This window comes from Dendrobates tinctorius, unplaced genomic scaffold (assembly GCF_039654945.1).
Source record: "Dendrobates tinctorius isolate UK_male_01 unplaced genomic scaffold, ASM3965494v1 ptg000073l, whole genome shotgun sequence".
Taxonomy (NCBI): domain Eukaryota; kingdom Metazoa; phylum Chordata; class Amphibia; order Anura; family Dendrobatidae; genus Dendrobates; species Dendrobates tinctorius.
Window position 1 is genome coordinate 4442679 of NW_027361741.1, and position 27249 is coordinate 4469927.

At 46.1% G+C, this 27249-nt stretch overlaps 2 protein-coding genes across 4 annotated transcripts in view; one reads left to right on the plus strand and one right to left on the minus strand.

Annotated features, from left to right (window-relative positions):
* PLBD2 (phospholipase B domain containing 2) overlaps positions 1-9338 on the minus strand; it is a 51314-nt gene extending 41976 nt beyond the window's left edge. Inside the window, exons 1-5 of one of the 2 annotated variants that reach the window (XM_073582564.1) lie at positions 9191-9338; positions 8689-8926; positions 6764-6857; positions 3782-3940; positions 2826-2926 (exon numbers count right to left, since the gene is read on the minus strand). In XM_073582564.1, coding sequence (XP_073438665.1) covers positions 2826-2926; positions 3782-3940; positions 6764-6857; positions 8689-8867 — 533 coding nt within the window. In that variant the 5' untranslated portion in view covers positions 8868-8926; positions 9191-9338. Of the gene's footprint in view, positions 1-2825; positions 2927-3781; positions 3941-6763; positions 6858-8688; positions 8988-9190 lie in introns of those variants that run through there. The other variant, XM_073582563.1, reaches the window with a different exon arrangement.
* The window catches only part of SLC8B1 (solute carrier family 8 member B1), a 73406-nt gene continuing 55195 nt past the window's right edge, over positions 9039-27249 (plus strand). The window contains exons 1-2 of one of the 2 annotated variants that reach the window (XM_073582561.1): positions 9039-9177; positions 12090-12199. The gene's annotated coding sequence lies outside the window, so the exon portion shown is untranslated. The remainder of the gene's footprint in view (positions 9178-12089; positions 12200-27249) is intronic. The other variant, XM_073582560.1, reaches the window with a different exon arrangement.

A 27249-nucleotide genomic window follows, 5' to 3' on the forward strand; every position in this document is an offset into this window, starting at 1 on the left:
TTTTTAGGCCATTCTTTATAATTTTTAGGATCCAATTGTTGGCCGATATTTTCTCCCATTCTTGGGATAAAGAGCCTCAATCTTCCCCCCACAGGAGGGCTGGTGTCATTGCGGGGATTTTTTGGCGGTTGAGGTATTTCCCCCAAACATAAACCCTGGTTCTTTCTTCCTCTTGTCGTCCCACCTTTTCCGTTCTCCCGGGGGACGGCCTCTATTGAACCTTCCCCTCCGAAAGGGCGGTCTCCTTTGATCACCCATGAACCTGGGGAAGCCCTTCTTTTTATCACTGGCTTTTTCTAGGATGTCATCCAGGTCTTTTCCAAACAAGAACTGCCCATCACATGGTAATGAGCATAATTTTGCCTTAGACTGAATGTCCCCAGGGCAGCCTTTGAGCCATAACGCCCGTCTTGCGGCGTTCGACAGCCCCGCTGCTCTTGCTGTTAACCTCATCGAGTCGGCGGAGGTGTCCGCCAAGAAGGCGGCAGCTCCGTGTAGTAGGTACATTTCACCTAAAATTTTCTCCCTTGGCATTTTGGAGACCAATTTTTCTTCCAGTTGTTGCAACCAGACCATTAATGACCGGGCTGTGCAGGTGCCGGCTATTGCTGGTTTCAGACCCCCTGCCGCTGCCTCCCAAGTGTGCCTTAGGTATGAGTCCGCTTTTTTATCCAAGGGATCTCTCAAAACCCCTGAATCCTCCAGGGGCAGGGCCGACTTCTTGGAAGACCTAGACACTGCGGCATCAATCTTTGGGACTTTGTCCCAGATGTCCGTGTCCTTAGCCTCAAAGGGGTATCTTCGCTTTGAAGAGGAGGGAAGGCTACCTGACTTCTCCGGTTTCTTCCACTCTCTCTCGATTAGGGCCTGAATTTTGTCATTGACCGGGAAGGTACGCTTTTTCCTTTCTTGTAGGCCGCCAAACATCACATCCTCCAGTGATCTCTCTACTTTCTCCTCCTGTAGGCCCATAGTGGACCTGATGGCTTTAAGGAGGGCGTCCGTATCTTCCACGGGAAAGCAAGGTCTGCCCCCCGTATCACTGTCTGAGGATGAAGACGACCCGCGCTCAACTTGGTACTCCGAAGAGGAGGAGCCTGACGAGGAACTCGGGGAGGCTTTCCTACTCTTACTTTTCTTTTTTAATAATTTTTTAAGTGAGCCCTGTACCTCCGACTTAATTATTGATCTGAGGTTTGTTGCCAGGCTCGGTGCCTCTTCAGCCATAGTCCGCTGGATACAGCTGACACATAAGTCCTTTTGGTAGTCCTTTGCTAAAGGGCTGTGGCATATGGCACATACTTTATTCTTCTTTTTGCATGTAGCTTTTTTGCCTCCCTAAAAAAGGAAAAGACATAGGAAGCCCTATTACAACATTGTCTACTTTCACGGAGATCACTCACCACCCAGGAAAGACCGATACCGGGCTCTGGGGCTGCGAAGGAGCGTGCGTTCTGCGATCTTTTGACCTCGAGGAATCCCTCGATCGGTGACTTGGACGGCTGCTGCTTTTGCCGCTCGAGCGGCTCTTGCGACCCGAAGCTTGTGAAGGGGGCAGAGACAATGGGGACGGTGAGCGATCCTCCTGAGACGCCATTGTCACCCCTGCAGCCGCTTCTGCTCCTTCTTTAAAGTGAGTGCCCCTCATTACCCCTCCCCCCGCGACCGCCAGCCGCTTCTCCTGGCCGGCGTCGCGCCCGGCGCCATGATCGTCGCGTCCCGATGACGTCAGCGGTCGCGCTCCCAGAATCCTCTGCGCCGCTGACGTCGGACGCCGATCTCCGCCCCCGGCTTCCCCTGCAAGCAGACGAAGGATGGGCGCGTGCGCAGGGGGAGGGCAGCACGTGGAGGAACCTCCGAAGGGAGGACATCAGGACGTGCCCGCACGAACCCGGGGCCCGGATCAGGCAACACCCCGGGGACTGCGCTACCAGCTGCCGACGGCCGGCGTCGCAGGTAAGTAAGCCCTGCAATTTAAACGCCGGGACGGCCCTGGGTCTTTCATCCTGACAGGCGCCGCCGCTGTCAGAGGGATTCCTTTCCAGGACAGGAACCCAACTGAAGCGGGGGAGAGGTGCCGCCCCTTATGTTTCAGTAGGTTCCTGTCCTGGCGGGGCGGATCCCTCTCTCATGTGGTGCTGTCATGGGTGAAGGGAAAAAAACTCGTGCGAGTTTCTTGCATCACAGACGGTAGTGTGATCCCGGTCTAAGGCTGCAGGGACTCAACCATATTATCCGAGCATGCCCAAGATACTCTGATAACACCCGAGCCTGCGCAGATAACACGTTATACGAGCACATTCACCATCGCTAATTATCATTAATCACCGACTTTTCTTTACAGTCATAGGTCATACAAATCAAAGCACATCAAGCATTGTTTGAAAATGGTCGAAGTCTTGTCAGGGACAAAATTGTGGCCCTTGGTAAGGTTTCAATCTGGGGCTGAGAAAGAACAGTAGGAACCAAAATATTAACATTGTTTAAACAGTCCTCTAGTATGTCAAATTGTGTCTGGTCCAGTATTGTTTTTGCATGCCCCTTCCTCCTCCCTTTGTTTTTTTATTTTGCGGTATTGCTGTATTTAAATTCAGAATGCCCCTGAATCCGATGTCTCTGGATAGGAGTCTGTATTATCACTTTTAAATGAGGGGGACAAAAAAAAAATAAAAAACCACACACATTTCTTATGTCCATATTTCTTTAAAATGGACCTGGGAATGTTGGGGCAACTTTCCCCTCTCTTCCATACATAAACTAGGTTGTTTTTATAGTCAGTCCAGTCACTTTGGAACCATTATATATTCTTAAACTTGAAGACTTACAGGAACCCGAAGGGACTAAGGGTGAACTCCTTCTGGGGAAAGGAGATGAGGCCGCCATAGCTGTCCTCCAGGCCCTTCAGTTGCAGCAGGGCCAGCCGAACCTGAAAATGCACAAATTCACTTTGTATTAAGCGAAAACCATTTGTTATAAAGCCCAGATATTAGGCCCTGCAGAATCGTCTGGTCAAAGCACACGGACCTGCTGAGAGAACTACCGACGGGTGGGCCGGATATCCCGTGTCCCTTTATTAATTACAATGACAAGATTACGGTAAAAGCCTGTTCTACCAGATCTATCAGTGTAGGAGCTCATTGCCACCGAGGCAGGGGGACTTTCAGGACATGTACAGTATGGCATCACTTACCAGTGCAGCCAAGCCGTACCCTGCAGTGTATTAGAAACACCACGGCCTTGCATACTAGGCCAACTGCGGGACAAGCACAGCTTAAAGGGAGTGTCCCCTTTCAGGCCTTTTTTCTGCTAGCTCAGTTCACTGGACTTTACTCACCTTCCCCGGGTCCAGCACTGTCTCTGGCACTGCCCTGAACTGTTTGGTAGCAGTGGTGACATCACATCACCAGAGCTGCAGCCAATCCCTGAGGTCAGCGGCTCCTGCCATGTACATCACCTCTGGAATTGTATATTGGCTGCAGCAGTGCTGTCAGAGATAAAGCACCGAACTGGAGGAGGGGAAGGAACGTGAGGCTTGTGTGATTACAGTGAACTGAGCCCGCAGGAACGGTTCCCCTATAAAATACACACATTTCCTACTATATTACCTTTGTTATTCTGGGTGGGATTACACGGCTACTTGATATCAAAGCTAGCCAGTTACTGGCAAGTCAGGGATCGCCTGACCACTTCCCTCCACCATCTTTATTTCTCACTGATTACATAGCACCAACATATTCCATAGTGCGGACGTTTCTTTCAAACCCACACAACACTATCTTACCTGGTGCCAGTAATCCTGATCTTGCTCCTTCTCCATCTGCTCCTGCATCCAGGCTAAATTCGCCTCTAGGTAGTTCCTCAGCCTTTCACAGTATGGCGTTTGGTACTTGTATGGACCACAGTAACCAACCATGGTGTTCATCCAATGCATGTAGATGAGCTGCAGACAGATATTAGTTGTAAATGCTATATATCTGCATATGCGATGTCTTTCTATGGGCTCCTGATCTTTGATACTGGCCTCTCGAGTTTCCCTGCTCGCCCTTTAGCTCTACATCATCCATGGTCTTGATTTTGCAGCGGGGGCGAGCCAGGGTCCCCCCTCCCCCCATCAATATCACTTGATGGCCATGTGCCAGCTACTATGGTGTCCATGTGCTCTAACTAGGTACATGGATTTGGGTTGGAATTTAAAAAAAAAAAAAAAAAAAAAATCCCATTTAATACTTCACTTATTCCTCAACATGAGAGGCGGCTGCTGGCGCCATCCTGGAAAGGTCAGTCGGGGGTGATCTGTGGACCAATACTGCTGACACATTGTGTGATGAACGTCATGTTTCCTCACCAGTAGAGGTAGGCGGGTGTATGCTCCTGTGTATGGAGCACGAGGGTTGAATATTTATAGACCGTAGTCATGTACATGTAACAAACATATTGGCCATCTATCATGCGAGATGATGTGGCAGCTTTCTATTCATTTATATCATTAGGTTTTTGATAGGACATTGATCAGAAGAAAAAAAAAAAAAAAAAAAAAAAAAAAAAAGGGATTTGGAGTTTGTCGAGTTAGAAAGACGGACGTTCTCTGGCACAAACAGACCGTGCTACGTCCTTCTGAAGGTTGTCGGTGGTATTGGAGCTCGGCCCCAGTCACTTCTATGGAGCACATGGGGCAGTAAGAGCTCTGGCAGGTGCCACATGTATGCTGATACAATGTATAGCTGACAGCCTTTAGCAAACACTGGTGCCATTAGCTAGAATGGGCTGCATGCACGATACCTGATGGTCAGGCAGATCCCTCAGTGACTGCCCTGCAGGGGGTACAGCGGTATATTTTTAAGCCTAATGCAATATCATCCCAATAGACGGAGGACACCTTTATAAGTCAGTAATTTTGGCGGAAGATTCAATTGCATGCCATCATTACTGAGGTGACCTTCCTCACGCCATTGCTCCCAGGGATTGATAAGGTGCTGCATGGAGCACAACATAGAGTGTGACACCCGCCATACACAACAGATAGCTGGGAGTCTAATGATGGTTCGTCCGGCAGCTTTCTCTCCCAAACCCCTCATACACAAGAGCTAGGCTCAGCTGAACAATAATGCATTCTCGGACAGAACTTCTGCCATATTCCTGAGGTGTTGGTTTATCTTTGGGAGATCAAAAAGGATCAACAGTCCCAAATCCAACATGCTGGACCTTGGAGTCCTCAGCCGGGAGGACCACATACACTGACCGTGAGCCCATCACACTGATATCTGGGTTCAGCTGACTATGATCTAATGTGGCTTAGTGGTTAAAACCGTACTATATACAGGGTAGAACGGTGACTCAGTGGTTAGAACTATAGCCTTGCAGTGCTGGGGTCCTGGACACAAATCCCACCAAGGATCCTGTTCTCCCCTTGTTTGGGTGGGTTTCCTCCCACACTCCAAAGACATACTGATAGGGAATCTAGATTGAGAGTCCCATCGGGGACAGTGATTATGTCTGTAACGCACTGTGAAATTAATGGCGCTAAATAAATGAGTAAAATAAATACAAATTTAATTGATACCGTCAGTGAAGATACTGGCTTTGTGGTCTTTCTTTGACCTACATTTGACGTTTTTGTGTAATTAGCTTCTAGGTGCCTAAGGGCAGGATAGTGGGGAGGGTCTTTGGCTCCAACCATGGCCCCTTGGCCTGCCTCTGGTGTCTGTTCACAAAGCAGTGACCTGACATACAAAGTGACACTATCCTTGCCGTGGATGGAGTGTGCATTGATGGATCTCATGGTGGTCTTAAAAAAAATAATGGCACTGGTAGTGGAGAACGTGCAGATTTACTGTAGATCTCGGATCAATTACATTTCTAAAGGAGGTCACTGAGCTGAGATCTCCATCTGTGCATATGTTGGCGCCTTTACATTGTTAAGTCATGTCCGTAAGGTCCCCACAGATTAAAGGCCAACCAGCTAATGTATAAGGCTCGGTTCACATAGTGTTAATGCAGTCCATTCGCAATAATATATGGACCGAGGGCACAGCCAAATTAGTCAAAAGTGGGTTCACCAAAGATCTATTCAAAAATGCATTATACAAAGAACAAAAGAGAAAAGCAATATATCTACATATGGGAACTCCACATCCACATAAGTAGATATATTGCTTTTCTCTTTTGTTCTTTGTATAATGCAGTCCATTCAACACATAGCGTTGACGGACTGCATTAACGCAACTGTCATTTTGTGATCGCGTTTAGCGCAGCTTCCCTGTCTGTGCTAGCAGTGACGGACCCCCGAACGCTGCAGACCGAGTCCGAGGGTCCGTCACAGAATGACGGCACATCGCGAACGCATGCCGATTATGAGATGCATTGGCGATGCGCTCGTCTATTGCAGTCTATGGGTGCATTAACGCATCCGTTACATAGCATTAATGCTGCTATGTAACGGATACGTTAAACGCTGCCCACAAACGCAATATGGACCCAGCCTAAGGGGGCCGCCTGACTCTCCCCGACAGATCGGGTCAGGGGAGAGAAGGATCTGGCCCTTGGAATGTCAATGATGGATTGTTTGCTCTGCAAGGAGATCAGCCCCAGTCAGAGGAGCCCGACCCGAGCAGCTTTCTCATAGGGAACACAGGAAGGTTTGGTGGGGCGGAGTGGGAGTCGGGAGAGAGAGCCGCCGGCTGAGTGATATGGCCACACACATACAGCACGGTGTAATAAACAGATCTTGTTATACTCCAGAAGAGTGCACATCCATGACACTTACCCGCTGGGTGACCGCCGCCTCCGCCACCCCTGCCGCATAGGCCTGGATGCTATCATTATACTGTTCATTGCTCTGTAACTCAAGAATTGCCCACCTGGGGAGAGAAAAATAACAGCATGACCACCTGGAGCCGGGACATTCGGGTCCTGTTTAGTTCCAAAGTTATACTTCTGTTTAAGAACAAAAATAAAATTCTCACTTCCTTAAATATCCATGTTTCACGCAAGTGTGACCTACTTCTGCTGCTTAGCTTCCTCTACAGGTTTTACAGCCCCCTCCCCTCCCACACTCCAATTCATATTATTTAGTTTGTAGTGTATAAATAAAACAAACATTATATAATAATACAGAGTAACGTCACAAGGCGAAGCAGTGAGTATTGGATGCGGGTGGGCACAGCAACCCCTCCAGGAGCGGTCTGCATGATGCAGCTGATAGAATTCTAATTTGAGCAATTTAATTGAAGCAGAAGTCGCTATACAAAACCCAGCTGCAAGTAGAACGTTTCCACTTTTATACATGGGTAGGGGGAAGACAAGACTGATTATGTAGAATTGTATCAGTTATTAATGGGGTTATCCTTTTAATAACATTATCGACCAATTCACAGTATGATGGGTGGGGGGTCTGACTGCTGGGACCCCACTGATCCCAAAGATGTGAGTCTTAAAGTCCCGTTCACAGAACAGTAGCGCACTTCAATGACCATTGCTTCCATACAGTCAATAGAGCAGTGGTCGTGCATGCTCTCTACCATGCCACAGTATAGGGCGGCACGGCGGTGGTCCGGGCATGGAGCTGCCACGGTACGGGGCAGCGGGGCAGGGGTTACGGCAGGGGGCAGGCACGGTACGGGGCAGGGGTTACGGCAGGGGGCAGGCACGGTACGGGGCAGGCACGGTACGGGGCAGGGGTTACGGGAGGGGGCAAGCACGGTACGTGGTAGGGGTTACAGCAGGGGGCAGGCACGGTACGGGGCAGGGGTTACAGCAGGGGGCAGGCACGGTACGGGGCAGGCACGGTACGGGGCAGGGGTTACGGCAGGGGGCAGGCACGGTACGTGGCAGGGGTTACGGCAGGGGGCAGGCACGGTACGTGGCAGGGGTTACGGCAGGGGGCAGGCACGGTACGTGGCAGCGTGGCAGGGGCAGGCACGGTACGGGGCAGCGTGGCAGGGGTTATGGCAGGGGGCAGGCACGGTACGGGGCAGCGTGGCAGGCACGGTACGGGGCAGGCACGGTACGGGGCCGCGTGGCAGGCACGGTACGGTACGGGGCCGCGTGGCAGGGGTTACGGCATGGGGCAGGCACGGTATGGGGCAGCGTGGCAGGGGTTACGGCATGGGGCAGGCACGGTATGGGGCAGCGTGGCAGGGGTTACGGCATGGGGCAAGCACGGTACGGGGCAGCGTGGCAGGGGTTACGGCATGGGGCGGTGCGGGCACAGTATAGAACAGTGTGGTGGTTACAGCATGGGGGGGGGGGGGGGGGGGGGGGGGGGGGAGTCACAGTATGGGGCAGCAGTCCCTGCCTGGAGGCTATGGCATGGGGCGGCGCGGGGGTGCGGGCACAGTATGGGGCAGTGTAGTGGCGGTTACGGCACAGTATGGGGTGGCGCAGCAGCGGTCCCTCCCTGCACGGGGATGGGGGCACAGTAAGGGGCGCACAGCGGCGGTCCCAACATGGGGTGGCCAGAGTATAGGGAGGTCCTGGCAGTCACTGCAGCATAGGGGCTACAGCATGGGACAGCACCGCACACAGTGGGGTTTGTAAGGGTTCCAGTGGGAGTTACACGCAGCAGAGGCGGGCACACATTCGCCTGGCACTGATGGCCACATCTGCCTCTAGGTCAGGGCACAGGCATAGTGACCTCAGGTCCTGAGCCGGATGGCACTGGGGTGATCACGCTGCACACCCCCCACTCACCCGTTCTCCCCGATCGAGTCTTTGAGCACAGCCCACGCCACCGCGTCCGCCCTCCTCTCGGGCACAGTGCCGAGTTTCCCAGTGGCCACGTCCAGGATGACGGACACCTCCGAGCTCTGAGCCCGCCCCACAGAAGGAGCCAGGACTACGAGCAGCAGCAGCGATATCCAAGCGGCCATCTCTGCTCTCTGGGATCATGGAAGTCCACAGTCACGTGAAGTAGTCAGTCAGCTGACACCTGCGGGGAGGACCTTGATGTTAATACACATACATTGCTGCGGGTGCTGGGAGCGCTAGCTTCTGCTACTACCATAGTGGTGCTTTAAATAGACCACGCCCCTTTCATGAGACACGTGCTGTGGGCGGGGCGGCTTTGACTCAAGAGACTGTCGGGTCAGCTGATCGGGCAGAGCTGCTTGCTGTGTGCGCGGAGAGCAGCTGCTGCCGTCCTGAGGCATGTGCACAGGGGTCTGAGCCGCCGCCGTGCAGGTAACGTGCTCACCTGAGGATGCGGTACAGCCGGGGCTGGCGCCCTCTCCTGGTTCACTGCTCATCACCCAGCTTTTCCAGAGCCCTGACTGGCCATGTGCCTAATGATGTATCCTCCGTTCCCGCACTCTTGCTGGCACACCTACACGCCGCTGATGGTGGGAACGTTCCCTCCTGGGTCGCTCACTTGCTGGTCATGTACAGCTTGTATAGAGCCTGGCTGTCCATTGTGTGACCGCTGCGGCCAATCACTGGCTGGAACAGTGATATCTTGGTCAGTGATTGGCTGCAGTAGTCACGTGCCTGTCTGGCTAGAATTGGAAGTATGTGACTGGTGAAAGACCATGAAGCGGTGGGAGTCTGGGAGAGGGGTGTTGGGGGATCAGTGAGGGGAGTATACCCTCTGGTGGAATACCCCATGTGCTACATAATACTGCTACACCGTGTAAGAAATTCAGAATCCCTTTAAGAGACCTGTGCTGCCTGTCCGGAGCGTGGCGGCGGCTGATCTTCCTGTCTGGCAGGTTGTCGTCTGTAGGATTGATTTATTCTCTTGTACACCCATCGTGTGTCGACTCGAGTGTAAACTGATTGGCAGCATGGCTGTGTCACAGTGACTTGCGAAAGTCTTCAACACCCCCTACCCATCCTTGGCACTTTTATTTTGCTACCTCCCATCCTGGTTTTTGTTATGGTTTGCATCAGTTCCTGTAAAGATGAAGCCTACAACTGTGACCGTTTGGTTTCCTTTTTATTGCGCAGCGAGCAACAAATAGGACACAATAACTGTAGGCTTCAGTGTGCATAACTATTCACCCCCCTAAAGTCAGTACTTTGTAGAGCTTCCTATTGCAGTAATTACAGCTGAAAATTTCTTTGGATAAGTCTCTGATTGCCACTGTGATTTTTGCCCATTCCTCAAGGCAAAACTGCCCCAGTTTCCTCTGGTGAACAGTAATCTTCAAGTCTGAGCACAGACTGTCAGTTGGATTAAGGTTTGGGATTTGATTAGGCCACTCCAAAACATTTACACATTTCCCCTTAAAACACTCAAGTGTTGCTTTGGGTCATTATCTTGACAGAAGGTGAACCTCCATCCCAGTCTCAAGTTACTGACAGACTGAAACACCTCTTTTGCTCAAGAATTTCCCCATATTTCGTACCATCCATCACTCCCTCTTCTCACACAATTTTCCCTGTCCCTGCTGCCTAAAAAACATCCCCACAGCATAATGCTGTCACCACCATGTTTGACTGTAGGTATGTTATTTTTGGGCTGATGAACTGTTTAGTGCCATATGTAATATTTACCTTGGTGGCCAAAAAGTTCAATTTTGGGTTTTGTCAGACCACAGCACCTTCCTCCATACATTTGGAAAACTTCCCACACATCTTTTATGGGGAAACTCAAAAGGAGACTTATAATTTCTGTGTACAATCAAAGGCTTTTTTTCTATCCACTCTTCCATAAAGACCACCTCTATGGAGTATTGTGGTGATATGGACAGATTCTCCAATCTCTGCTTGTGAAATCTGCAGTTCCTTCAGGGTTACCTTTAGTCTCTGTGCTACCTCTGATTTATGCCCTCCTTGCCCAGGCTGAGAGTTTTGGTGGCGGCCCTGTCTTGACAGACTTGTTGTGGCACTGTGTTCTTTCCATTTGATGATAATGGGATTTGATGGAGCTCTGGGGGATCATCAAAGTTTGGGATTTTTTTTTTTTTTTTTTTTTTTTTTTTTATAACCCAAACCTTGTATACTTGTATACTTGTATACTTTGTCCTTGCCTTGTTGGGAGATCTCCCTGGTCTTTATGATGTTTGGTTAGTGGTGCCTCTTGCTTAATGGTGTTGCTGCCTCTGTGGCCTTTCAGAAGAGCTGTGTATATACTGACAGACCATGTGACGCTTAGATTGTATACAGGTGGACTCCTGTCACTAAGCACGTGCCTTATGAAGGCAGTTGTGTGCACCAGAAACTTTTTTTTTTTTTTTTTAGGGGCATTATAAGAAAAGGGGTGAATACATATGCACATGACAACTTTTTTTAGTTATTTGATCCCATAAATGTAATTTTTGCCTATTTTTTTTCTCACTTCACGTAGTTAGACCATTTAGTGCTGATGCATCACAAACATGATTGAAAAAGCATTTAAACACCGATTGTAATGTAACAAAATGGGTTAAAAGCCAAGGGGGGTAAATACTTTTGCAAGCCACTGTACAACTAAATGATTCTTCTGGAACCATATGACATAATTTAGCCCAGTTGAGAAATGTTATGCCCTGTAATAATTTCACTGTTTTTTTGTAATTTTGGCTGGGCATTTCTACACCAAGATGTGAGTACACCTTGTAGACGGTGGGATGATTCAGAGAGTGAGCCCCACCGGGAACAGTGTGTAATGTGTGGTGCTAGGAGTTGGTGCCATATAAGCGTGTACAATAAATGGCCATTAAAAGGTGTTGTTCGCTACGTTACAAGTTAATGTTAATGGGGCCCAATGGTGTAAAGTGTTTTGAGATGAAGAGAAAAGTCTTTTTCGTGACCAGCACTGCTCGTCCTCTCAATGCGGTGTCCCCCACCAGTCACGAGACATCAAAATCTGGCTGGCGTTGGTTACTGCCAGCTGATCAGTAGCTGCTGGATATTCATGCAAGTAGACCAACGGGGATCACAGTACAGAGTGTGAGGATTTATTTCGCCACCAAGTTGAGTCCGTGGTAGTGCTGCTCTTCGTCTGGAAATGGCCACCATAGACTACCCAAGCCCATTGACCACAGGGTATTGAGACTGGCACCACTTTCCCAATAGGGCACCAAGTATGTGTTCCATACATTGACTTTATAGAGCCACTGCTTACAGGCGCATGTTGCTTATTTCCTGACATCATGTTTTCATTCTCTTCCTAGTGTTGTCCTTTCATCACTCAGAAGACCCCGGCATCTGACAGTCGTAAGTCTCTGCACGGAGATCAAACAAGATCGAGTCGAAATGCGGTGAACGAGTGAATATATTCTATGTAATCCATCAGCTTAAAATAATTTCCCATTGAAAAGTTAACCATAAAGTCCCAGATCTTTAAGGGCCCTTCAGCAGGGTAAACGCCTTTGAACGCTCTACTGACGATTCGAAAACTTTGCGGCATATTTGCTGTAACCTTGGCGATACGGCCAATACTTATTTTCTGAGTACTTGCTCTGTGCCTAGTAGTGAGACGCCCTAATCCAAGCCGAGTTATAAGACTGTGTTTTTAAAACATTTAGCGAAATCCTTATGAGGAGCTAGGTGTGACAGGACGCGATGTTTCAGCGACTGGACCCGTGCGGGGTTGTGACATGTCTACTGACTTCCCATGGCAAATAGTTAATTACTTTGATAAAAGAAAATAGTCCCTGCATGGATGTCGCCCTTAAGAGACATTACCTATCCATCTAAGTCTAACACTGGCTCTGTATAAACCTCCTTAGCTTGTTCTGAAACCTTCAGATGCAGAAATCTTACTTCTAATTATAATAAATGACTCTGACCTGCAACGTCTCGCACCAATGTAACCTGTATTTCATACCTTAATGCAGCTTGTGGAGCTGCTGGAGGATTCCACACCCAGGCGCCTCGGCCGCTCTCTATGGGGTCTGTAGGACCGCTTGTCCTGCTGCACCTTGTTTAAATCCAATTTCCTCAGATCCCAATGTGCATTGGGAGTTTTTTCATGAATCGTGTGTTGAGGATGGTCGTTGAAACCACAAACGTGGCAAAGTGTCCGTTCCAGGATTGAACAGGCAGTGACTCAAGTTAGTTAGATGTCTTAAGCACCGGTCCATGGATTCTGCTATTCCTGGAATGTCAATTATACACTTGTACTTGAGAAGTAGCTCTTCAAGAAGCAGCCATTCCTACCAGTGCTGGTTACTGGCCTGATTATTGAGAACTGCACCAAATAACGAGCACAGACCTCCATTTCCTGCAGCTACAGTATAGAAAGCAATTATGAAAGTCCAAACCAATCCCTGTCCATGTAATATCTCATGGCGGTGATGACGCCCACACAGGTCTGCCAGTGCAGGTTTCCTGCAAAACCATGAGTAGTGGCTGTGGTCATTTAACCACATACAGTAAGTAATTATATTTACCTGCTTTGAGTCGGTTTTAACAATTCCTGGTCACCTCCTTCTTCCATATTGTCCACCAGTAGTGCTGATACTGAGGACTTTACTACATCATGCATTGGATGCTCCTGAACATCAGTCAGTAATCCGATCTGATATTACCACCTTCACCTGTAAAGCTATTTGCTTGCTCAATACACTTCATTTAATTACTGTTTTTCTGCGTAAAGGTATGACCGTAGTGTAAAGAACGGCTGCTATATCGGCACATCACCATTCTGCGGTACGGTTAGTATCCTGGCTGCAGCTCTAGAAGCGATACTGAGCCCCTAGGGGTGTGCGCCTGCAAATCCTGCAGCAGGGAACAATTTGGTAATGGTTAGTGATGAGCGAGCAGGCTCGGAAAAACCCGAGCATCGAGTATACTCGCTCATCACTAGTAATAGTACATCTAAAATTTCATGATGAGGAGGATCGTAAACAGTAAAATGACTAAAGGCCCCGTCACACATAGCGATCTCACTAGCGAGATCGCTGCTGAGTCACAAGTTTTGTGACACAACAGCGATCTCACCAGCGAGATCTGTGTGTGACAGCGATCAGCCCCCCTGCCGGTATCGTTGATCGCTGTAGGAAAGCCCTGGACATTTTTTTTGGTCGCTGGTCTCCCGCTGGCCAGCACGCATCGCTGCGGGAGACCAGCGATCAGCTGGTAACTAACGTACACATCGGGTATCTAAGGGACGTGCGTCCCTTAGATACCCAATGTGTACGTTAGTTACCAGCGCGCTGATGCAGGGAGCTCGTAACTAACGTACACATCGGGTATCTAAGGGACACGCGTCCCTTGGATACCTGATGTGTACCTTAGTTACCAGCTCCCTGCATCAGTGCGCTGGTAACTAAAGTACACAGCGATGCCGGGCGCTGGTCGTCGCTGTGCTGATCGCTGGTGAAGCTGTCTGTTTGAGAGCTCACCAGCGATCACAGTGATTTACCAGCGATCCTGACGCGTTGATATCGTTGTCAGGACCGCTGGTGAGTCGCTATGTGTGACTCCAGCTTTAATTGCTATGTACCAGCCTAATTGCTAGTTAAACACTGGCTTCTTTTGCTCTGTATACTTTAAGACTTGTATTAGTTGCTATTCTGAATCGCTTTTGTTATGGTTATTAGAGTAGCACATCCACTGCCTTCAATGCACCATTTATCTTTATTTAGCTCCAAATTACCATAAAAATTATGCCTCGGGGTTGTTGGGCGGAAACAGCATTTGGAAACTAACCAGTTTGTTTTTTTTTTTTTCTCTGTGACTAATCTTACTGCTTTATACAACTTTGGCCATAACACCTGTCGACCGGCAAAAGTTTGCTAGGTGCTGCCACTACACCGCAGTGAAATACAAGTGTATGGGCTTCCAGACTCACACCCTCCAGAGTACTGTCACAAAAACCCCAGCTCGGTTAGGCTGAGTGCCCACGATGTAGAACTAGCAGCACTTTGGATGCACCCTATGTTCGCTGCGCCCAAAGCACTGCCTTCTATTGAACGCAGGGAAATCTGCACATTTTCACTGAACTGTGCGGATTTACCGCAACCAATACGTTCAGTTGGTGAACTTTCTGTTGTAGCCCCAGTGCAAATGTGTGTATGTGTGTACAAATGGGTCCATATATATTTAGACAGACATTTTTCTAATTTTGGTTCTAGACATTACCACAATGAATTTTAAACAAAACAATTCAGATGGAGTTGAAGTTCAGACTTTCAGCTTTCATTTGAGGGTATACACATTAAAATTGGATGAAGGGTTTAGGAGTTTCAGCTCCTTAGCATGTGCCACCCTGTTTTTAAGGGGACCAAAAGTAATTGGACAATTGACTCCAAGGCTATTTCATGGACAGGTGTGGGCAATCCCTTCGTTATGTCATTCTCAATTAAGCAGATAACAGGCTTGGAGATGATTTTAGGTGTGGTGCTTGCATTTGGAAGGTTTTGCTGTGAAGGAAACGTGCGGTCAAAGGAGCTCTCCATGCAGGTGAAACAAGCCATCCTTAAGCTGCAAAAGCAGAAAAAACCCATCCGAGAAATTGCTACAACATTAGGAGTGGCAAAATCTACAGTTTGGTACATCCTAAGAAAGAAAGCACTGGTGAACTCATCAATGCAAGACCTGGGCGCCCACAGAAGACAACAGTGGTGGATGATCGCAGAATAATCTCCATGTGAAGAGAAACTCCTTCACAACAGCCAACCAAGTGAACAACACTCTCCAGGAGGTAGGCGTATCAATATCCAAATCTACCATAAAGAGAAGACTGCATGAAAGTAAATACAGAGGGTTCACTGCATGGTGCAAGCTACTCATAAGCATCAAGAATAAAAAGGCTAGACTGGACTTTGCTAAAAAACATCTAAAAAAGCCAGCACAGTTCTGGAAGAACATTCTTTGGACAGATGAAACCAAGATCTACCTCTACCAGAATGATGGAAAGAGAAAAGTATGGCGAAGGCGTGGTACAGCTCATGATCCAAAGCATACCACATCATCTGTAAAACACGGCGGAGGCAGTGTGATGGCTTGGGCATGCATGGCTGCCAGTGGCACTGGGTCACTAGTGTTGATGATGTGACACAGGACAGAAGCAGCCGAATGAATTCTGAGGTATTCAGAGCCATACTTTGTGCTCAGATCCAGCCAAATGCAGCCAAACTGATTGGTCGTCGTTTCATACTACAGATGGACAATGACCCAAAACATAAAGCCAAAGCACCCCAGGAGTTTATTAAAGCAAAGAAGTGGAATATTCTTGAATAGCCAAGTCAGTCACTTGATCTCAACCCAATTGAGCATGCATTTCACTTGTTAAAGGGAATCTGTCACCCCTTTTTTTGAGCTCATATAATGATATCATTCAATTGTGTGTCACATAAGGATTCTTAGTATTTTTGTTTCCCCCTGACCCCACACCTTTCATGCATAAATACCTTTTTTTATATCTGTTCAGATGTATGTAAACTGCCGTGGTTCGGTCTGATCGGCAGTTTACATACATCTGAACTGATATAAAAAGGTATTTATGCATGAAAGGTGTGGGGTCAGGGGGAAACAAAAATACTAAGAATCCTTATGTGACACACAATTGAATGATATCATTATATGATATCTCAAAAAAGGGGTGACAGATTCCCTAAAAATACTAAACTTCAGACAGGCCCACAAACAAACAGCAACTGAAAACCACCGCAGTGAAGGCCTGGCAGAGCATCAAAAAGGAGGAAACACAGCGTCTGGTGATGTCCATGAGTTCAGGCAGTCATTGCCAACAAAGGGTTTTCAACCAAGTACTAGAAATGAACATGTTTACAATTATTTAATCTGTCCAATTACTTTTGGTCCATTTAAAAACAGGGTGGCACATGTTAAGGAGCTGAAACTCCTAAACCCTTCATCCAATTTTAATGTGGATACCCTCAAACGAAAGCTGAAAGTCTGAACTTCAACTGCATCTGAATTGTTTTGTTTAAAATTCATTGTGGTAATGTCTAGAACCAATACTTGAAAAATGTTGTCTCTGTCCAAATATATATGGACCTAACTGTGTGTGTGTGTGTGTGTGTGTGTGTGTAAAATATATATATATATATATATATATATATATATATATATATATATTATCATGTTTGTTCTAGATCCATTCAGTTACAGTACTGAATAACCCATAGAGGATGTAAAAAGAAAAGGTGGATCCAACAGAGGATGTCTGTTAAAGGAAGACTCTGACTCCTGTTTCCCAATTGAAAGTGCACTGTATGAATAAAACCCTCAAAAAAAAAGTAGTGTCGGGAAAATATTAAATCTCCTTTACAAACTAGTAAATGCTGTGGTCAAACCATAATGATGTGGAAGAACCTCTGGTGCTGATGTGATTCACACTAGACAGCTGACTCCTCCACCCCCTCACTTGTTGCTCTGTCGGACAGGGCAGACCACCACCAGTTTGAATTTTAGATTACAACCAAAATAGAGCAATTAACTGAGGCCAGAATAAAATTGCAGAGCTTTGTATAGACAATCATAATAAAGTCAAGGTACAATATACGGTACATGTTAAAAGAAACAGGTGAGGCAATTGGTGACTGAACAAGGACCATGTATATATAAAATTAAATGTGTCTCACCGACCAATCATGAAGCATCTTTCATTTCACCATAGCTGTTTAAAAGAAGCTGAGCTGTGATTGGTTGCTATGAGCAACAGTTTTCCCACTCCACAACAACACCGTAGCAGACACTGACCAGTTGGGAGAAATCTAGCATCCCTGGGAACATAAGCTCCCAGCCATTGTCTACCCCCAAAAAGGAGCAGAGAGCACATGACAGAAATGAATCACCCCCTCCCGTGCCCATATCCCCATAACACATCCTCCATCCCATAGGCACATCTTCCCTCTTAAAGGGATCCCTGGTATGGAAGTTAGGGCAGATCCCTCAGCGCTCTGATTCTGACCCCAGGCTTCTATTAAAGGAATCATTGGTATAGAAGTCAGGGCAAATCCATCCAGCGCTCTGGCTCTGACCCCCAGGCTGACGGGATGATGTGGGATATTAGGGGGAGTAGTCTGGCGGCTGTGATGGGATGATGTGGGATATTAGTGGTAGTTGTCCCTTGGCTATGGCTGATGGGATGATGTGGGATATTAGGGGTAGTAGTCTGGTGGCTCTGGCTGATGGGACGATGTGGGATATTATAGTGAATGTGGCTATGTGGAATGGTTGGGGCTCTACACTCAGCTTTATAGATATAATCATTATAATTTGTTATAACCGTAGTTAGTTACTATGCCCGGGCAGTGCCGGGCTCTTCAGCTAGTAAAGTATGAAAAAGAAATATACATACAATGTACAGATATCAACAATAGTTTTCTTCAATGTTATATCAACCCCTTAACCCCCAAGGGTGGTTTGCACGTTCATGACCGGGCCAATTTTTACAATTCTAACCACTGTCCCTTTATGAGGTAATAACTCTGGAACGCTTCCATGGATCCTGGTGATTCTGACGTTGTTTTCTCGTGAAATATTGTACTTCATGCTAGTGGTAAAATTTCATTCATATAACTTGCGTTTATTTGTGAAAAAAAGAAATTTGGTGAAAATTTCACAATTTTCCAACTTTGAATTTTTATGCCCTTAAATCACAGAGATATGGCACACAAGAAACTTAAGTAACATTTCCCACATGTTTGCTTCACATCAGCACAATTTTGGAACCCCAATTTTTTTTTTCTTAGGAAGTTATAAGGGTTAAAAGTTGACCAGCGATTTCTCATTTTTGCAACACCGTTTTATTTTTACGGACCACATCACATTTGAAGCCACTTTGAGGGGTCTATATGATAGAAAATACCCAAAAGTGATACCATTCTAAAAACTGCACCACTCAAGGTGCTCAAAACCACATTCAAGAAGTTTATTAACCCTTCAGGTGCTTCACAGGAATCTTTTGGAATATTTAAAAAAAAAAAAAAAACTTCAGGTTAAATTTTTTTGATTTTACCAAGGGTAACAGGAGAAGTTGGACTGCAAAAGTTATTGTGCAGTTTGTCCTGAGTACGCGGATACCTGATATGTGGGGGGGAACGACTGTTTCAGCGCAGAGCTCAGAATGGAAGGAGCGCCGATTGACTTTTTCAATGCAAAATTGGCTAGAATTCAGATCGGACGCCATGTCACTTTTGGAGAGCCCCTGATGTACCTAAACAGTGGAAACCCCCCCCACAAGTGACCCCATTTTGGAAACTAGACCCCCCAAGGAACTTATCTAGATATGTGGTGAGAACTTTGAACCCACAAGGGCTTCACAGAAGTTTAACGTACAGCCGTACAATTATAAAATCACTTTTTCCACAAAAATGATCTTTTCACCCCCAATTTTTATTTTTCCAAGGGTAGCAGGACCCTAAAAGTTATTGTGCAATTTGTTCTGAGTACGCTGATACCCCACATGTGGGGGTAAACCACTATTTGGGCGCATGGCAGAGCTCAGAAGGGAAGCAGCGCCATTTGACGTTTTTGGCTGGAAATGAGATCGGACACCATGTCGCGTTTGGAAAGCCACTGATGTACCAAAACAGTGGAATCCCCCATAAATGACACCATATTGGAAACTAGACACCCCCCCCCCCCCCCCCCACGGAATGTATCTAGATGTGTGGTGAGCACTTTGAACCCCCAAGTGCTTCACAGAAGTTTGTAACGCCGGGGCGTGAAAATAGAAAAAACATTTTTTTTCCACAAAAATGATATTTTTGCCCCCAATTTTTTATTTTCCTAAGGGTACCAGGAGAAATTGGACCCCAAAGGTTGTTTTGCAATTTGTCCTGAATACGCTGATACCCCATATGTGGGGTAAAACACTGTTTGGGCGCATGGCAGAGCTCAGAAGGGAAGGAGCACCATTTGACTTTTTCAACGCAGAATTGGCTGGAATTGAGATCAGACGCCATGTTGCATTTGGAGAGCACCTGATGTGCCCAAACAGTGGAAACCCCCAATTCTAACTCCAACCTTAACCCCAACACACCCCTAGCCCTAATGGGAAAATGGAAATACATTTTTATTTTATTTTCCCTAACTAAGGGGGTGATAACGGGGGGGTTGATTTACTATATGTGGCGGTTTTTATTTTTGGCAGCTGTCACACGCTAAAAGACGCTTTTTATTGTAAAAAATAGTTTTTGCATCACCACATATTGAGAGCTATAGTTTTTCCATATTTTGACCCACCGAGTCATGTAAGGTTGTGGTACGAGTTGACGCTTTTATTGGTATCATGTTCGGGCACGTGACATATTTTGATCGCTTTTTATTCCGATTTTTGGGACGCAGAATGAACAAAAACCAGCGTTTCATGATTTTCTTTTGGGGGGTGCATTTACACCGTTCCGCGTGCGGTAAAATTGATAAAGCCCTTTTATTCTTCGGGTCAGTACGGTAACAGCGATACCTCATTTAGGTCGTTTTTTTGTTTTGGCGCTTTTATGCAATGGAAACAAGTCTATAGAAATTATTTTTGCATCGCTTTATTCTGCGAGCTATAACTTTTTATTTTTTCACTGATGATGCTGTATGGCGGCTCGTTTTTTGCGGGACAAGATGACGCTTTCAGCGGTACCATGCATATTTATATGCGTCTTTTTGTTCGGCGGTATGATAATAAATCATTATTTTTTGCTTCGTTTTTTAGTTTTTTTTTTTTTTGTTTGTTTTTAAGGGGTTCGCTAAAGGGGTTAACTAATGGGACAGTTTTATAGGGCGGGTCGTTGCGGATGCGGCAATACCAAATATGTGTACTTAAATTCATTTTTTGGAAATAAAAAAAAAAAATAGGGAGCCCCCTCCCTGCCGCTGCTTCCCTTTAACCCCTTGCACACGATCGCGGTGTGCAAGGGGTTAACGTGTCGGGGGCGATCCGTGACCGCCCCCTGACACACAGTGCCGGGTGTCAGCTGTGATAATCAGCGGACACCCGGCCACGATCAGCGGCGCTCACCACTGTGACGTACTATCCCATCCCTGGGAATTAAGTCCCAGGGCACATGGACGGGATAGTACGTCACATGACAAAAAGGGTTAAAAGAATATGGACACGCCTATGTATCTCAAAAAGAAGTTTGAAAGCTGTTGTATGGCTATTGAAGATGTATAAGAAATATCCCACATTCTAGTCATAGTGAAGATAATGACCCCGTTTAACATGACATAATGGTTGACCTATATGTACACCCTGGCAGGTAATATTTAAAATCAGATACGGTAGTAAATGTCAGCTTTCTAAGGTAATCCCATGTACTTGGGCACTTATTCTATATAGACATATACACGTATGGTTAATACATGCATTTAATATGTCATGACTAGAGATGGGGTTGGCGAATTCTGTAGCTTTGCCTGGCTCTTCCCACTTGCCCTGTACTGCTAAGTGGGGTTGATGTCACTTGACAATACAAAGGTGACATCAAACTCATGGCTCCGTAACGGAGAGACTTCTATAAGATGCTTATCCATTACTAATACTATAATTATATTGTAAATTAACACAGCCAGAATAGTGTGGGGTTTTTTTTTTTTTTTTAAATAAGTTAGGTGAGTATGATGCTCATTCCAATGAAGCCATGTGTTTTTTTTTTTTTTGTTTTTTTTTTTTGTTAATTTAGAGCACAGCCACCGGCTAATGAATATTTCCATCAACCGTGCCTGCTCTTGTTGGCAGTATCAGGTGTAGGCTGATGGGAGTAGTAGTCCCATTAGCTGATGCCAGTGACTGTAGGTATACTTTTTACTTCAGACTGCAGCTGCATACTTGCGCTGTCATTTGAGCGTGGGAACCACGGCTGTCTGACCGGCGGTAATGATTTTGCTGCCGATCAGAGGCAGTGTTTGCTGTTGTGAGTTCATTCTCGGGTTCCCCTTCTGAACTCCCTGAGGTGGTGCGGCTGGTTTGATCTGTGGAGATCTGCCACCTGAGGATGGGGATGATGATTGGATCTCGCAATTCTCAGATTGGATTTAAGACAGCCGACTCCCTATTCAGTTGCTGGTGATTCCTTCTGGCTTGCCAGCTCTTGGTTTTCAGTTCTGTTCCAGTCATCTAAAGCTAAGTTTTTCTGCTAATGTTAACACTTGATTTTGTTTGTCTATTCAGTTTTTTGTGTGGTCTGCCAGCCTCGGCTGGGGGCCGAGCTGAATTTCCACTTATCAGTATTTTGCCAATTGGTTTTTTGTCCCTTACTAGTTCGGTCTCTTTTTGCTCTGTCTCAGAATATTCCAGAGTGCTGATATAGTGGGTGAAGTCTAGTGACTTCAGGGTTAATTTTGCTATCAGAAGTGTTGGACATTATTTTTGTAGGGTTTTTTGGAGGTTGCAGACAGTGACTTGTCTTTCCTTTCCTGTCTAGTTAGTTTGGGCCCCATCATTTGCTCAGCCTATTTTCCTGCCTGTGTTTGTGCCTTCATCTTGTTTCACCGTCAATACATGTGTGGGGGCTGTCTTTCCTTTGGGGTCTGCTCTGGGGCAGTTAGTTTTCCCTTTTCTTGCTTTTAGGCTTATGTAGTCCTCTGGCCGTGACGAGGCGTCTAGGAACATCGTAGGCACGCTCCACGGCTACTGCTAGTTGTGTGGTAAGATCAGGGATCTGCAATCTGCATAGTTACCAACTTCTCTGGTTTTCTGTGGCTTAGCTTGGTTTTTTTTTTTTTTTCTCCTCGGTGACCCATTCATAAGTTTGCCATGCTGTCATGTACAGAAGTCCAGGTTCAGATGCTGTTCTGCTACCCGAACTTTTCTTAACTGTTTGAACCTGCAGGACCCGAACCTCCATCTCTAATCATGACGACAAACAAAAAGGTTGCATTGAGATTACTCTTATCTTTAGGTTTATATGAGAGGGCCTATCTTTGACATAAGACTCACTTGTGTTGTGAACTCTCTTAATCTGTCTTTTGAGGCAAGGCTCCCTCTGGTGGATACTGCTGGTAGTGGAGCTGGTCAACATGGTGTTAATCCAATAGCTGCAGAGGAGGATTGGAGGAGCGGGGGTGGTGACTGGGAGTACATAAGCAGCAGGTTTCTCTCAGTGGCTGCCGGTGATACACTTTTTTTTTTTTTTTTTTTTTTTTTTTTTTTTTTGCTTATTGAGGATATGTCTCCTGCCTGATCCTGCATTTTCCAGCTAAGTGTCAATTGCTAAACCTTTGCATCTGATTTTGCCTTGCTGTCAGGGGTCAGCTTGCTCCCCCTGGGGCTGCTGGCTCCTGCCCTGTATTTTGATATCTTGTGTTTTTGTTCAGTCCCCTGCTGTATTAACCTGTTGCTAGCTGCCAGTTCACTGAGTGCTGATATAGTAGGGGTGAGGTTGTGCAAACCTCAGTATTTTTGTACATCAGTCGTGTTGGAATTTTCAGGGTTTTTGCGTGATTGCAGACAGTGCCTTTTTTGTCCTATCTGATCAGTGTGGACCCCATCATTTGCACAGTCTATTTTCTGTCTGTGCTTCATCTTGTCTCACCGGCAGTATATGTTTGGGGGCTGTCTATTCCTTTGGGGATCTGCTCTGGGGCAGTTTAGATTTCACCTTTCTGTCTTTGGGCTTAGTTAGTCCTCCGGCTGTGACGAGGCATCTAGGGCAGCGTAGGAACGCTCCACGGCTACTGCTAGTTGTGTTAAGATCAGGGGTCTGCAATCTGCTGAGTGACCAACCTCTCTCGTGTTCTGGTGGCATAACCTATTGCGCTCTCCTCCTCGGTGACCCATTCATAACACACTTGCCTTGTCACTAACTTATGCACCAATATCTTATGCATACCCCTATGTGCCTAATTACCTCATGTTATCAGTGTGTTTAGTCAGTAGCTGACATATGTTTATACTTACGATCTGACTTAATTAGTATTACCTGCCAGGGTGTAATTGTGACAAATTGCACAGGGTAGGGGGTGGCTACTTTGCTCACCTCGGGGGAGCGGAGAGAAGGACCCGGCAGGGATCGGCTCTCTGGCACCACCACTTGCCCCAGGTCAGTCGGGGAACTGCACCAAGGGCAAATAGTTGCTGGAAAGGCTTCCCTTATAGGCACAAGTTAATGAGGCGCTCCCAGTGAGGGGGGGATATATATCACCAGACCAGGCTTGGTGTATGTGTGTGTGTGTGTGTGTATATATATATATATATATATATATATATATATATATATATATATATATATATATATATATATATATATATATATTAGTGCCTACAAGTAGTATTCAACCCCCTGCAGATTTAGCAGGTTTGATAAGATGCAAATAAGTTAGAGCCTTCAAACTTCACACAAGAGCAGGATTTATTAACAGATGCATAAATCTTACAAACCAAAAAGTTATGTTGCTCAGTTAAATTTTAATAAATTTTAAACATACAAGTGTGGGTCAATTATTATTCAACCCCTAGGTTTAATATTTTGTGGAATAACACTTGTTTGCAATTACAGCTAATAATCGTCTTTTATAAGACCTGATCAGGCCGGCACAGGTCTCTGGAGTTATCTTGGCCCACTCCTCCATGCAGATCTTCTCCAAGTTATCTAGGTTCTTTGGGTGTCTCATGTGGACTTTAATCTTGAGCTCCTTCCACAAGTTTTCAATTGGGTTAAGGTCAGGAGACTGACTAGGCCACTCCAACACCTTGATTTTTTGCCTCTTGAACCAGGCCTTGGTTTTCTTGGCTGTGTGCTTTGGGTCGTTGTCTTGTTGGAAGATGAAATGACGACCCATCTTAAGATCCTTGATGGAGGAGCGGAGGTTCTTGGCCAAAATCTCCAGGTAGGCCGTGCTATCCATCTTCCCATGGATGCGGACCAGATGGCCAGGCCCCTTGGCTGAGAAACAGCCCCACAGCATGATGCTGCCACCACCATGCTTGACTGTAGGGATGGTATTCTTGGGGTCGTATGCAGTGCCATCCAGTCTCCAAACGTCACGTGTGTGGTTGGCACCAAAGATCTCGATCTTGGTCTCATCAGACCAGAGAACCTTGAACCAGTCTGTCTCAGAGTCCTCCAAGTGATCATGAGCAAACTGTAGACGAGCCTTGACATGACGCTTTGAAAGTAAAGGTACCTTACGGGCTCGTCTGGAACGGAGACCATTGCGGTGGAGTACGTTACTTATGGTATTGACTGAAACCAATGTCCCCACTGCCATGAGATCTTCCCGGAGCTCCTTCCTTGTTGTCCTTGGGTTAGCCTTGACTCTTCGGACAAGCCTGGCCTCGGCATGGGAGGAAACTTTCAAAGGCTGTCCAGGCCGTGGGAGGCTAACAGTAGTTCCATAAGCCTTCCACTTCCGGATGATGCTCCCAACAGTGGAGACAGGTAGGCCCAACTCCTTGGAAAGGGTTTTGTACCCCTTGCCAGCCTTGTGACCCTCCACGATCTTGTCTCTGATGGCCTTGGAATGCTCCTTTGTCTTTCCCATGTTGACCATGTATGAGTGCTGTTCACAAGTTTGGGGAGGGTCTTAAATAGTCAGAAAAGGCTGGAAAAAGAGATAATTAATCCAAACATGTGAAGCTCATTGTTCTTTGTGCCTGAAATACTTCTTAATACTTTAGGGGAACCAAACAGAATTCTGGTGGTTTGAGGGGTTGAATAATAAATGACCCTCTGAATAAACTTTTCACAATTTAAAAAAAAAATTAAACAAAGAAATAACATTCTTTTTTGCTGCAGTGCATTTCACACTTCCAGGCTGATCTACAGTCCAAATGTCACAATGCCAAGTTAATTCCGAATGTGTAAACCTGCTAAATCTGCAGGGGGTTGAATACTACTTGTAGGCACTGTATGATATATATATATATATATATATATATATATATATATATATATATATATATATATATATATATATATATATACATATACACCTCCCAGCCATCACTGCCAGTTTCTCACTAAAGCAGTACGGTTTGCTGCCACCAGTTCCTCGTTCGAAATAAGCTCCGTCCAACAGCAGGATTATATCAGGTCAGGAAGCAACCCAGGTAGCGTATAATAACCAACGTAGCGTGCGGACGTGGGGATTCGTGTATCGAGACAAAAGAGCAACCCAAGATTAATTTTATATTTAATCGCCGAAAAGGCGCACTAGGATTATACAGGTATATATTTAAAAAAAAATATACAGGTATACAGTCAGGAGTGTAGTACAAGGATAGGGTATAGATGGGTTGCAATTACCATGTTATGAAGCATGTGACCACAGGGAGGCACTGATGGATCACAGGTCCAAATCTTAGTTGTGGTTTTCCTGGCTGCGTCTGATAATGGATCCTTGCCAGTAGAAAACTAAACTAAAAATGGGCAGCTGTCTCTTGGGCTTTTCCCTCCCACACTCTGTGCCCATACCTGGGCTTGTGCAGCCTCTCCTCCCATCTGAGTATGATTTTCTGTCCAGAGCCGAGGAGGCTCATAACTTTCCTCCCGAAGCTCTGAATGGAATGGCAGTGGTGCCACTGGATTCTACTGGATTTTATCTGCGCATAGAGACCAAATATGCCTACCATATGTAAACCCTGGTAGCTATGCTTTATAACTCAATAATGCAGAGCGCTACAGGTGGCTGTCGGTCATGGGCGTGTGTGGGGGAAGGAATGCTGATTCAGATTGTGCTAGTCTAGTCTCAGATATTGCATTCTGTTATTATAGGTCATTTTCCAGATTCAATACCTGAGCTTTGCTGTGACTTATGGTGCCACGATGTCTCCATGTGCTTGGGTCAGACAAAGGGAGCCAGCTGGCTGTAGCTGCAGGAGATTTTGCACCCTTGTGATAATTGGTGGGGACCAGAGCTTCAAAGGGCTTGCTCTTGGAGTTAATTAAGGAAAACATTGCATTGCCTTTTATGGCCTGGGGGAACGCAAGAGTGGGGGCACATTACAGGAGTGGATGGAGATGTCCTGAACCTATAATCCATAATGGATTCTCCCTCGTCCCTCACAGTACTTATAGGTCAAAGATTGTCATGTTAAGTGATTCTGCCTACCTTACTACTATAATATGGTATATGTATACTTTTTTGATATACTGTATTTCTTATATGTTTAATAGCACTAACCATGTATAGCAGCTAAATTATTTCTGTACATGGGATGTGTATATAACCTCCTTTTTTTACAGTTTTGTTTTTTTTGCCTCATTGTTAATTACTGTATTTGAATTCTTATCTATGGCCTAATTGATAGTTCATGTAAGTGTACAGTCATGGCCAAAAGTTTTGAGAATGACACAAATATTATATTTTCACATGATCTGCTGGCCTCTGGTTTTTATGTGTTTGTCAGATGTTTTTATCACACACAGAAATATAATTGCAATCATATTATGAGTAGCAAAAGGTTATATTGACAGTTAGAATGAG